Source organism: Egretta garzetta, unplaced genomic scaffold, assembly GCF_000687185.1.
Source record: "Egretta garzetta isolate BGI_Z169 unplaced genomic scaffold, ASM68718v1 scaffold24, whole genome shotgun sequence".
Lineage (NCBI taxonomy): Eukaryota > Metazoa > Chordata > Aves > Pelecaniformes > Ardeidae > Egretta > Egretta garzetta.
In genome coordinates this window covers 1,528,271-1,540,159 of record NW_009259494.1, presented here as the reverse complement: position 1 = coordinate 1,540,159, position 11,889 = coordinate 1,528,271, and the positions used below count along the sequence as shown (strand labels likewise).

The 11,889-nt window shown below is 55.1% G+C and overlaps 1 protein-coding gene across 1 annotated transcript in view; it reads right to left on the bottom strand.

Annotated features, from left to right (window-relative positions):
* Positions 1 to 660, bottom strand: part of GSS (glutathione synthetase) — a 12,887-nt gene extending 12,227 nt beyond the window's left edge. Inside the window, exon 1 of the mRNA XM_009637388.2 lies at positions 565 to 660. Coding sequence (XP_009635683.1) covers positions 565 to 660 — 96 coding nt within the window. The remainder of the gene's footprint in view (positions 1 to 564) is intronic.
* Positions 661 to 11,889: the final 11,229 nt, after the last annotated feature.

The window sequence follows — 11,889 nt, the reverse complement described above, 5'->3', positions numbered from 1 at the left end:
CCGGGGGCCGACCGGGGGCGGGGGGAAGGAGCTGTGGGAGGTGTTGAGCGCGCGCATGCGTGCCTGCAGCAAGGGGGCGTGGTGCCCCGCAGCGGGGTGCGTCACGGAGCGGTGTGACGTCATGCTGTGATATCCGGTGGTCACCCGTGGGGCTCCGGGAGGTGGGCGCTGGAGGTCCCCGCCGCGGCGGGGGGCTCGGGCTAAGGAAGCCCACGCTCTGCTCCCAGGGGCGGTGCCGCTCAGTCCCGACCTGCGGAGAGGAAGGTTCAGCGCCCCTCTGACTCATCATCAGCCATAATGACGTCATTCCCTGCAGAAAGGATGCAGTACACATGTGGCACCGCGCAGGCGCAGGGAGAGGCTTTGGGGGGGAGCCCAGGGTGCCCCTGGCTGGCGGGCTGCGGGGCACGACAGCCTTGGCCTGTGGGTGCTGCGTCCAGTGGGGACATGGCGGGGCGCGGCCCAGGAGTTGATGCTGGGTTTGGTTGCTCCTGCTGGAAAGCGAGGGCTGTGCACCATCCCTGAGGTCACAAAGGTGAGGTGGGCACCGGCCTTCAATCTCACCTGCACCCGCCACCACTGGAACAGGTCGGAGCTTGCTAGGGACGTTCTCCAGAATGGATCTGTTGCCAGCACGTGACAAGATTGTGTCTTGTCCATATCGGGGACAATAATTTTACCAATTTATTGGGATAGATCTTGTTGTGCCGAATAGCAATACTCTCCAGTGCAAATGCTGAACACGTTTCCCTGCGGAGCTCCCAGCCTGCCGTGGTGCCAGTGGTCTTCCCACCGGTGTGCAGCCAGGAATCAGCACCCTGGCAGCGGGAGGGCAGCAAGAGAAAGGCCCAGTACCCAGTGACTCGACTGGTGTGCTGCTGCTCTCCGGGAACAGCCTGACAAAGGTACAAGCGGTGACAATCATCCCCTGCCACCAATAAATCAATCACAAAATACTGAGTGGTGGCCAAAAGAGATGTTTCCAACAGTTGTGTCTCCAGGATTCAGCCAACACTTGAAGACTTTTGGTCATCAGGGGGTTGCTCAGCCAAGGTGTTCACCCCAGGAAGGGTTTTGTCCTCTGGCAGCGATAGCACCCAGCTGTCTGGTCTGAGAGGGTGTCCTCCGTCAGTCAACCCCCCCCAGATGGAAACAGCAGTGGTCCACTGCTGCTGCTTCTTCTGCACAGTGCCGAGCTCTGCTGCTCGTATGTGCAGAGTGGGGACCATCTTCTCGCTGAATGCCCACGTCAAGCCACCCATTGCGGAGCCGCTCTAAGGAAATTGAGCTGGAAGAAAGCTGCTGTGTTTTGTAAAACTGAAGATGTTTGCGGCCACAAGACCTCAGCCGGTGAACTGGTGGATTCAAGTTTGTGTTGTCCCTCAGAGGCAATGTGTGGCAGGGCCGGCAGAGCGCAGGCAGCGGCGCGTGGTGGTTTGCACATCAGCTCGTTGGCGCTTTCTCTTGCACTGGAGCTGCGTTGCCTGTCACCTTCGTGGGAGCTGAAGTCGGCCCTTTGCAGGTTGTGGCGGACAGAGGAACCTCAAGCCTGGCTTGGGAAATTAAAGCACCTGAACTGAACCTATATTAGAACAACTCCATCTTTCCGTGGCTCTGAATGCTGAGAGCCTGGGTTTTGCTGCGACACGGGGCTGCCATCACAGTCCCCCCTGGAGAGCCCCAGCCTCTGGAGGGGCCACCACAGCCGGTCACTCTGCCCCTCCAGGGAGCCCGTGGTGCTCGAGCGCAACATCGGGGTGACCACTAGCATCCCTGCAGATGTGCGAGATCTTGCAAACCTCTGCCTTTCCCACAGGAGGGAGAGCCTCCTCCAAGGGAGCAGAGCCTGAAGCAAACCCAGCTCCATTTGATGTTGTCCAATTCATTTGAAATTATCCCAGCTTGGAGGGACCCATCAGGCCTGAAGGGCAGTCCCAAGGAGCTGGGCAGGCCCCTGCTCTGCCTTTCCTTTCCTAGAGAGTCTTGGTGTTTTCACCACGGGGAACTTGTAACCTGGCCCTTGGTTTACTGCAGGCTGTGAACCTCCCTCAGAGTACCTTCTGCAAGCCCCCAGCGTAATTTCTGAGGCTGCTGTGAGCCAAAAGCAGTGGAAAACATCTTCATGTGAACTCACTTTCTCTTGTACTGGAGCTGCATCATCTGTTGCCTTCGTGGGAGCTGAAATTCACCCTTTGCAGGCAGGGGAAGACAGGAACTGCAAGCCCAGCTTTGGAAATTAAAGAACATTAACTGAACCATTACTGCAAACATCTGCAAGTTTTCTGTTTCTTCAGCATCTTGCTTGCCCACATCCCTCTGCTGCACTGCACTGACAGGACATGGAAAAGGGGGTGACCGGGGTACCTCAATGCAGACCCCATGGCAGATGCTCCCCTGTTGTTCCCAGAGAGGCTGCTGGGTGCTCCTGGGTGCCCCCAGGGGGACATCCCCGACCATATGCTGCAGCAGGGAGGCACTCCCGGGTCCTGGGCAGTCTCTGGGATGCCCCGCGGCGTAATGCAAGCTGATACTGTTCTCCCACGTTAGATGTGTATTTGCGCTCACTTTGTATTGGCTCATCAGGAGATAGGGTTGCTCCCTGCTCTCCTTTCAGACACATCTGAGGCCGGGGGCTGTTCTGTGCCTCTTCAGTTGGGCACATCTGGTAAATCTCAGATTTCAGAACAGTTTCATATACTTGCAGGACATTCATTTCCCAGCAATAGGGCTCAAAATGGCAGTGTGACAAATCAAGAGGGTTATTTCTGCAGGAACGTGTCTGTATTAGGAGCAGGCAGAATTTGTTTATGTGTAAATAAATCCAAACCAAACCAGGTCTTTCCTACTTTTTTTGTTTAAACATACAAAGGAACTGTCAGTCCTAACTCACTCTGCCCTTACAATAAGTGTAATAAAATGAACCAACCCTAACACCATCAACACAACGGCACAACTAGAAAGAAGATTTATTGTCATCACAAGGCAATTATTTATGTTCCCACTGGAGTAATATAATTGTGTAAGCATTTTCACAGCACGTTTATGATGTAACTGGAAGGCTCCAACAAAATCAGTGGGGCTGGCCTTGGTTTGCGACCTGCGGTACAGACGTCTGAAGCTGTCGATTGCTGGTGAAGAGAGGGTTGTGTGGCGCTTGTGCGTAGCCAGCAGAACACTGGCTGAACACCAGCCTCAGATCTGCATCTTTATTTGGACTTAATTTTTCACTGATGCAGTTTTGGGAGCGGAACGAGCGAATCCATGTATGATGTCCGGACCCTGCAATCACAAAACTGGGAAATTGTGAATTATTTCATCGACTCCAGTGTGCTGCCTGGTGATACTGATTTTTTCTGTCTGCTCTACCACAGGGGATTTGCTCAGATGTTTCTTCATGTCAGGGAATGAGAGAGGGAAGGGGCTGGCCTCTACTAACCCAACCTCCTGCTCACAGCGGGACCTTCCCTAGCACAAGATCAGAGTGGCTGGGGCTTAGCTAAGCCTTGGAAACCTCCCGGGATGGAGACCCCCCCATCTCCTTGGTGACCTGGGCTGTAAGGTAGACTGCCTGGGAGGAGGAGTAGATCCTTTCCTCGCTTGGCCACTGACTTGGTGACTTTTTGCAAGTGCCTTTATCCTTTGCCTCAGTTTCCCATCTGCCCTAAGGGCTGCTGTTACCCAGCAGTGAAAGCAGCACCAAGTCTGGAATTGCACTAAGTGCCAGGCCCTGCAGCAAGCTCTTCACCCCGGAGCCTGTCTGTGCAGGAGAGCTCCCAACCCACCTAACCTGCAGAGAGGCTGTGGGTGGATTAAGGCTGTATATATGTATATATGTACACAATACATACGTATTAACCGAGAGTGTGGCAGCTGAGGAGGGTGCCAGGCTCACACCCACATGCTGTGCTTACACCCGCGCTGCTCCTGCCCCCATCCACACCTGCACCCGGGGGCAGCAAGCGAAAGCCCCAGGCAGGGGCACCCTGCCATGGGCTGCATTAGGAGGAGGGTGCCAAGGCAGGCTCCCACCCTGGGGGGGATTCACCACCAAGCACTGGGCAATGCCTGCTGCTGCGCTCAGTTGCCCTCCTGTACTGGGTTGAGATGGAGTTAATTTTCCTCATAGCAGCCTTCACGGTGCTGTGCTTGCTATCGGTGTGTAGAAAGGGGTTGATAACCCACTCCTGCTGAGCAGCGCTCACACAGCATCAAGGCTGTGTTTCCAACATTGCCCTGCCACCACCAGTGGGCTGGGAGGGGGCGAGATCTTGGCAGGGGGCAAGATCTTGGGATGGGCCACAGCCAAGACCCCCGATCCAAACTGACCAAAGGGATATTCCATACCATGTGACATCAAGATAAAAGCTAAGGGAAAGGGAGGAAGAAGGGGGGGGCGTTCATCTTTTATGACATTTTGTCTTCCGGAGCAACCGCTATGCACATTGAAGCCCTGCTTCCTGGGAAGGGGCTGGACATTGCCTGCTGATGGGAAGTAGAGAACAAAATCTTGTTTTCCTTTTGCTACCGTGCGTGGCCTTTGATTTTCTTTTTGTTAAACTGCATTTATCTTGTCCCCTGAGGGTTTTTTTTCTTTTCAATCTGTCCTGCTGACGAGGGGAGCAATAGAGCGGCTTGGTGGCACCTGGCATCCAGCCAAGGTTAACCCCTCACACCTCCATAGATGGATCACCACTGGTCGCCGGGCCAAGCCAAGAGATGACCAGCTCTTTATCCTGTTACCAGTGCCAGGAGTTGTCCAGGTCATAGAATCATAGAATCACAGAATCGTTTAGGTTGGAAAAGACATTTAAGATCACCAAGCCCAACCGTTCCCCTAACCTTGCCATCCCACCACTAAACCCCGGCCCTAAGCACCTCGTCTGCCCGGCTTTTAAATACCCCCAGGGGTGGGGACTCGACCCCTGCCCTGGGCAGCCCCTTCCAGTGCCTGACAGCCCTTGCGGGGAAGAAATTTTTCCTAATGTCCAACCTAAACCTGCCCTGGCACAACTTGAGGCCATAAGGGACTTGAGGTCATTGCAAGCCTCTTAGCTCTGCTTTTAGAGAGCTGTCTCTGAAATAAAGCTCTGTGATCATAGCTCTCTAATGCACCCACTGCGTCTCTTTTCTGGACTTGGGAGTCCTACTCTTTCCTCTTTGCCGTCCCTTCGATCAGTAACTGTGGATTCACACCTTCGTTAAGGTCCAGGCTGTTAATTTGGAAGTGGACTGGTAGATCCAGTCTTATCTTGCTGGAAAACTGCCCTGCACTGGGAGCCTGCTTAGACCCTGCCACAGGCCAAGGGCTGTTTGCCCACATGTTGAGGGCTGGAAGTGAGGAACAAAGTCCAAGAGGTTTAGTGACGATGCAGAAGGACAGAGTTTAATCAAAAAACAAGAAGCATTTTCCCTCTCAGTCCCCAGTCCTGGCAGGGTCCTGAGTGCCCTCTCCTCTCCATTTGCTCCAAGAGACTGAGAAAGGAAAAGCTTGCATTTCTCAGCAAAACATTGCAAAAAATGGTCCAGTTTCATTGCAAGTTAAGTTGGAAAAAGGTGCTTCCCTGTCCTCGAGAGTGTCCTCCCAGAATGAATGCACCCTGTTCTGACTGGGAAAACTTTTTATAGAGAGCTCTGGCTTGCCTTTACTTTCTCTTTTCCAAATTCAGTCTGGAGAATGAGGTCTTTTCAAAGTAATCCAGTAGCCCGGGAAGGATTTGTACATTCAGATAGCCCATAATCTCTGCTACAGCATAAGAGAGCTGCAATGCAGCCTGGAGAAGGTTAAATGATAAAAAAATATGGCAGACATGGGAAGTATTTGGCATGTTACATGCAACAAAAGATGAACAACAGCAACTGGGTCATTATCTTTATTTGCTAAAAATAGAGTCCTGCAAAGTTTAAAGAAAAGCACTTTATACTTGTAAACCTCTCCTCTGGCTCTTAAAGAGCCTTCAAAGATGGGCTTTGTGGCTTTGGGATGGCGCATCCCCTTTCAAAGGCTGCCCAGGGCTCAGACAATTGAAACTCAATACAACATCAGCCACGACAGGGAGGCAGGGGGGGATAAATAATTCTGGCAAGACCCTGCTTTTCCAACTCATCAGAGCCTGATGCATGAACAGGAGCTTTGCTGCAGGCATGTCCCCTGCTCAGCCACATCCTGCACCCGGGATGCCCGTGGCGCAGACCAGGTCCCCCAGCCTTGCAGGGCAGAGGCAGCCCAGCTCTGAGAGTGCTGGCAGAACCACCAGAACGAGAGGAGATTGTTTGCCCACGGCGCTGCTGAGTTATGCACGGGCATTTGATACACTGCAGCTGACGGCCGGCTGCAGAGCGGGGTGCCTGGCCGCCCGTCCGCGCCTTCAAAGAATCGCTCATCAACCACAGGCGGGCTCGCTCGCTTCCCCGGTACCCTCTAACGAGGGCAAAAACAACTCCCCAGTTCTCCCATGCTCCAAGACCAACATAGCCGAGTCTGAGGTTTTGGCCAATGCTGCTGTATCTCAGAATATTTGTGCATTAATGCAGAAACTCATTTTTGCAATAGAGGAGGACCAAAGGCATTAACTTGACCCCGCGAGCAGAGGGGATGATGTGATGTTCGGCACCAGCCACATAAAGAGGGAACAATAGGGCTGTTTTGGTGGGAGAGAGTTCAGAGGGCTCCTCCGGGAACCGAACCCCTTGCTGGCCCATCAGGCACAAGAAAAACAAGACAGAGCTCTTGCACCCTGTTTTTTCTGTCACATAAATACCAGCTTCAGCCACGGCATGAAAGAAATCTATTGTCTCTAAGGCCACATTTCGATGCAAAGTGCTCTGGGAAGGCCAGCAATCTTAAACCCCCCACACGTGTGCCTATTGTTTGAAGTGCAGAACAATTGAAGGGTGCTCTCATGGGCTAAAGATAGAAAGGCAGCTGGTGCTGTCCTTTTCCCTGTAACTGAGAATAAAACAATGCCCAAGTATTGTCTGCATTGCCGGAGCGATGACATTGGACTCTCTGCCAAGAGAGCATCTAAAAAGATCAATGAAACCCGGGTTATTTATAAACGGGTAGTGTCATTTCTTCCCCAAACTAATTTCACTTCCTTAGCTTTTCCACCAGGCCTTTCTGCACCATGAAGTGGCCATGGAGTGAGGTATAAATAGCATGGAGCCCGGCTGCAAGAGAGGCAGCGGGAACTGCTGGGGGAAAACGCTTCCCTGAGAGGTGCCCAAGCTTCGGCAGCCCCAAGGTGGGGGACCAGCCATGGATGCGGATCTCCTTCTGCCGGGGGGAAGCAGGTCCCTGCAGGTGCAACCCCAGCGGCCGCCGCGCTGGTTGTGAACGGACCCAGTAGCTGGTCCTCAGTCCCACCAGCACCGGGACTTGCTTCCACGGGTAGCTTTTAGGGAGGGTTATTTCTCCCGCCGGCTGACAAACAGGCCATAGCATGGGCCACGTTTGTGTGTCCAGCTCAGCTGCTGCACTGGGGTGCTCAGGAGCCCTTAAGCCCAAACGCCGTGGGGCAGAGCCTTACTTAGGGACAGGGGACATCTTGTAGGGGGAAAGCTGCTGTCTGCAAGGTGGTATCCCACCAGGACATATCCGGGCTAGAGACTGGAAATCAGGCATTTGCTGATGTCTGATGGGCCATGGTGATGTGGGAAGGTCTCCAGTTGTGACGTGAGGACATGCAGGAGGAAATGTGCTCTCCCCCTGGGTGACAGCCGGTCTTGAGGAAGCGTACCAGGTCCTATGAGGAACTCCCATGTTTGTTGCTGCTCCATCTTGAACAGTTGTCCCTTGTCATGAGATAAATTGAGCTCCATCTCATGTGAGGCTTGATGACTAAGCACGGTGGGGAGCACAGGCTGAGCACTGTCTGAGCCCACAGTGAGCAGAAGGCTGCGTCGACAGGCCAGGAGAGCAGAGCCACGGCCTTCATCAGGCCAAAGAAACAACTGTTGGAGCCAAGCAGGTCTCAGCCCAGTGCGGCCACTTCCATCACCTTATCTCCTCATGCCACCCTAGTCTAGTTTTTCAAAGGACAAGGTGTGTGAGGGGTGGAGAGAGCAGGGGGCTGTGATGGGGTCTCCCTGGGGACTGACGCCCTGCAAGCATCTGGTTGCATGGGCTCGGTGTGCGTGCAGGCCACCACCCAACCTTGTCCTCCCAGATCTCGCAGCAGTTGGAAACCGATGCAAACCCACAAAAGAGCTAAGGGCACAACAGGGGCAGATCCTGCACACAGACTGACAGAACCATGTCCCAGCTCTGGTTCTGCTCCAGCTCTGCGCCTCTCTTGCAGCCTCCCAGGCAGATCTTGGCCGAGATTTCCAATGGCTGCTGCGTGCCAGGGTCTGTCCTGGCAGGCCAGCTGCAATTAAGGTGCTATTAAGTATTCAGATGCACAGGGCAAGATTCTCTTCTTGAAGTGCATTGCCAAAATCTCAAGCATCTTCACTGAAAGCTCACACATTCCTGTAATTTTTGCAGTGTTCAGTACAACCTCCATTCCTAAACGGTGCTTTGTGGTGGTGATCCCCAGAATGAAACCCCTTGAACCTCAAAGCTGGTAAATTCAAAGTAAATGAGCAAACCCTCTCCAATTTTCCCAGTCTCCAGGTGATCTCACTGTCTCTATGCCTACTTGTGACCTTCCCAGCACCTTGCTTGCTAGCTCCGGATGCTAATTTCTCACATGTCTCTTCCAGATGCTTTCTCAATCCTGATGATATGCATTTTGGAGACTGCCTGCATGTGGTGTAAGCACGATGCCCGGAGGCTCGGCCACTGGCCTGCCCATGCCTTGGTGAGGTGTGCACCAAGGTGCTTACAGCAGCAGCAGCTTCATGGGTGTTCATGAAGGGTTACAGAGGCAGCACAACCCCCCAGCCAAAGGACAGCCAGCTCAGGACAGGGGGACGTCCAGGCAACGGGGCGCTCATGCTGGGAAGTGCCCAGGGATCTGTGAGATGAGGGGATGCAGTGCTAACCCCACCCCAAGCCCCACGGGAGCATCTGCCCTTTGGGGTCCCTGCAGCGACACTGCTGCTGCACCCACTCACTGCGGATGTCGAGGGGTGTGTGGGAAGCTGCGCTGTGGTGGTGGCTGCCGCCTCTCGCCCTGGTGGGACAGGGCTGTGGGGGTCTAGGGCTTTGCTTTGGAGGGAGCCTTGCATGGCCAGGCTGACCCAAGAGACGCTGTGGGGCTGGCAGCGCTGGCCTGTCACCTCCGCCTGTAAGCAGACATTCTTGCTCGATGGAAATATGCCTGAAATAGCCCCTCTGCAGATTGTCTTTATCTAATCAGCCGCCTTCGCACTGCCCTCCAGTGCATTTCAGGGAGCTGATAGTGGTGATATGTTAAGTGTGGAAACCTCTAGCGAACTGCCCGACACATAGGGTAATTCTCCTTCCTGCCACTTATCAGAGCCTGCTAATGGGAAACATTCCTCCCGGGGGTCGGGAAGCAGTCGGGGGTTTTCTCTGGAGAGGACGGCTGAGCCCCTGGCACCCTCCTGGCTCTCCAGGGCTGGGCAGGAGCTGATCTGACCACAGGATACTCACTGAAGGGGCAGCTCTGTGGTCTGGGGCTGGTGGTGTCCTGTCCCATGGAGAGAGACTTGTCCAGCCCTTGGGGGCAGAGATGAGGAGCCCCATCCTCGTCCATCATGTCATGGGACACCAAGGGGGCAAGCACAGAGCTGCAGAGGGAAGAACGGGGGTGTTTCAGTGGCCAGGGGAGATGCTCCCACGGCTGGGGATGGTCACACAGGGCTGGTGGGATGCTCAGGCAGACTGTTCTCTTCGGACAGTAGCCACCTAAATAAAGCAAGCTCCCCTCCGCTCAGGTTAAAGCCATGGGCTCCTGGTTGTGCCTGTGGGGTTTCACAGGAGGTCCCTAAGAGCCCTCTGCAGCTGCTGACCCACTAAGGGTGCTCCGTCACACCTGTCTGAGCAGGGCATAGCTCTGGCCATGCCAGCCATAGGAGGATGAGCTTCCCACCACCCTGAAAACCACATCACAAACACCAGCGCTGAAGGCGCCCGAACCCAGAGGAACTGCATTTCAGCAGCTGCTGGAGCGACCGTTCCACATTTCCCGTTCCACAGATCTGCTCGGCCTTTGATGGACCCTGCTGGAACCTCTTCAAAGAGGGAGAGAAACTTGGGCGAACAGAAGGAACTGCAGAAGGAATCTCCGAAAATAAAATCGCTTTAAAGATAAGGCAGGGGAGGGGGTGAGCGGAGCGCGGGGCGAGTACATGCCCTGAGAAGAATGTGTGAGGCTGGGCCAGCTGGTAGGTCTGGGCCGAGAGCGCATCCCACTGCCGGGGTGCTCATGGCAAAGGTGCTTGGCACCAGACCCACCAAAGGCCTCGGGTCCCTCCAGAGCGTGGGTGGAAACCTGACTCCAAGCCCAGGACACGGAGGCAGAAGACCACCCGAGGAACCTCAGAGGGACCTGTGGTCCACCAGGGCCTGTGGCTCTTCAGGACCCTGAAACTCTGCCACCTTGGCAAGGTTGAGCACCTCTGTCACACTATGATCAAGAGGGATCTCAGGGCTGGCGTCCCCTCGTGGTGTCCCCAGGGGAGTTGCAGTAGACACATCTGCGGAGTCCTGGTCTGCACCAGATGCTGCCAAATCCTGATCAGGACCTGGGCTTCTGAACACCAGCCTGGTGAGAGTGTGCTCACGTGGGACATGGAGATGGGGGCTTGCACCCTGTTTTATCCTAATGTACTCAAAGTCACCTTGTTCATGCTCCAGGCTCCTCTCCATGGGAGCATTTTAATTCATGGGGGAGATGGGCACTGTGCAAAGCCCTTACATTACACCACGCAGCCAATGAAGGCAACATCCACCCGTCTCTGAGCCCAGCCATCCTTTCTGCTGGGGCTCAAGCCACATGGGTCTGGACTCCTCCTCTACCCCATGAATCTCCCAGACTTCACTCCAAATCAGGGTAGGAGGGCAGAGGACCCACCTGTCAGGGGGGTGCAGAGGGGACGGCACCCAGAGCCCAGACTCATAGGATGTAGCAGCGAACCATGCACTGGAAGCACTGACCACTGCTGGGGCTTCAGCAGAAACCACCTCCAGTGCTTGGCTTAGCTTCAGGGCAGGTCCTGGGGCTACAGAATTCTCCCTGCAACCTGGGCTGTGTGCCCAGGCTGAAGCCACATGCCCTAAGCAGCTCCTGTGCTGCTATTCTGGCCATGGCAGAAGCCATGCCACGTCCAGCCTGGGCACAGCACCATGCAGCTAATCCTTAATCACCCCGTGGTTCGCTTTCCCCTGCTCCCAGAAGGATACAACAACTGTGGGGTGTGAGGGGTACTGAATGGGGAATAGCAAAACCCTGCACCCATGGGCCCTGGCTCGCCAGTATCACCTCGGTGCGGTTATTTCTAATTTCTGTGTCCCCAGGGCATGACCACATGACCAGGGGAGCCAAGAGGTGGTTTGGCACCGAGGCACCGCCTGGCCGAGAATGGGGGATGCAGCCATCCAGACCATCTAGGGGGGGCAGATGCTGCCCCTACCTGCACATGTATGTGGGGGTCCCAAGTCACCCAGCTCTAGTTAGGCTTACTTCCAGCTCTGGAGGAGGCTGCAGCTCATTTCACACAAATCTGTATTGAATCTAAGCAGCCCACGAGTGCCCCTGCTCCCATGGGGAGCTTGGAGCAGCTTTGTGTCTGGGAAGGAGCAGAACAGCGCTGCAGAGGAGCGGCCGTGTCCCCCGGGGGGCTGAGCGGCGGTGGCCCACCCTGGCGGGGCACGCACCTCCCGGCTGCAAGCACTGGGCTGCTCCGTGGGGCCCCTGGCTGGGGGAAGGTGCGTGCTGGTCCGGCCCTTGACAGTGGCACGTCCTGGCCTTGTGGTGGGAG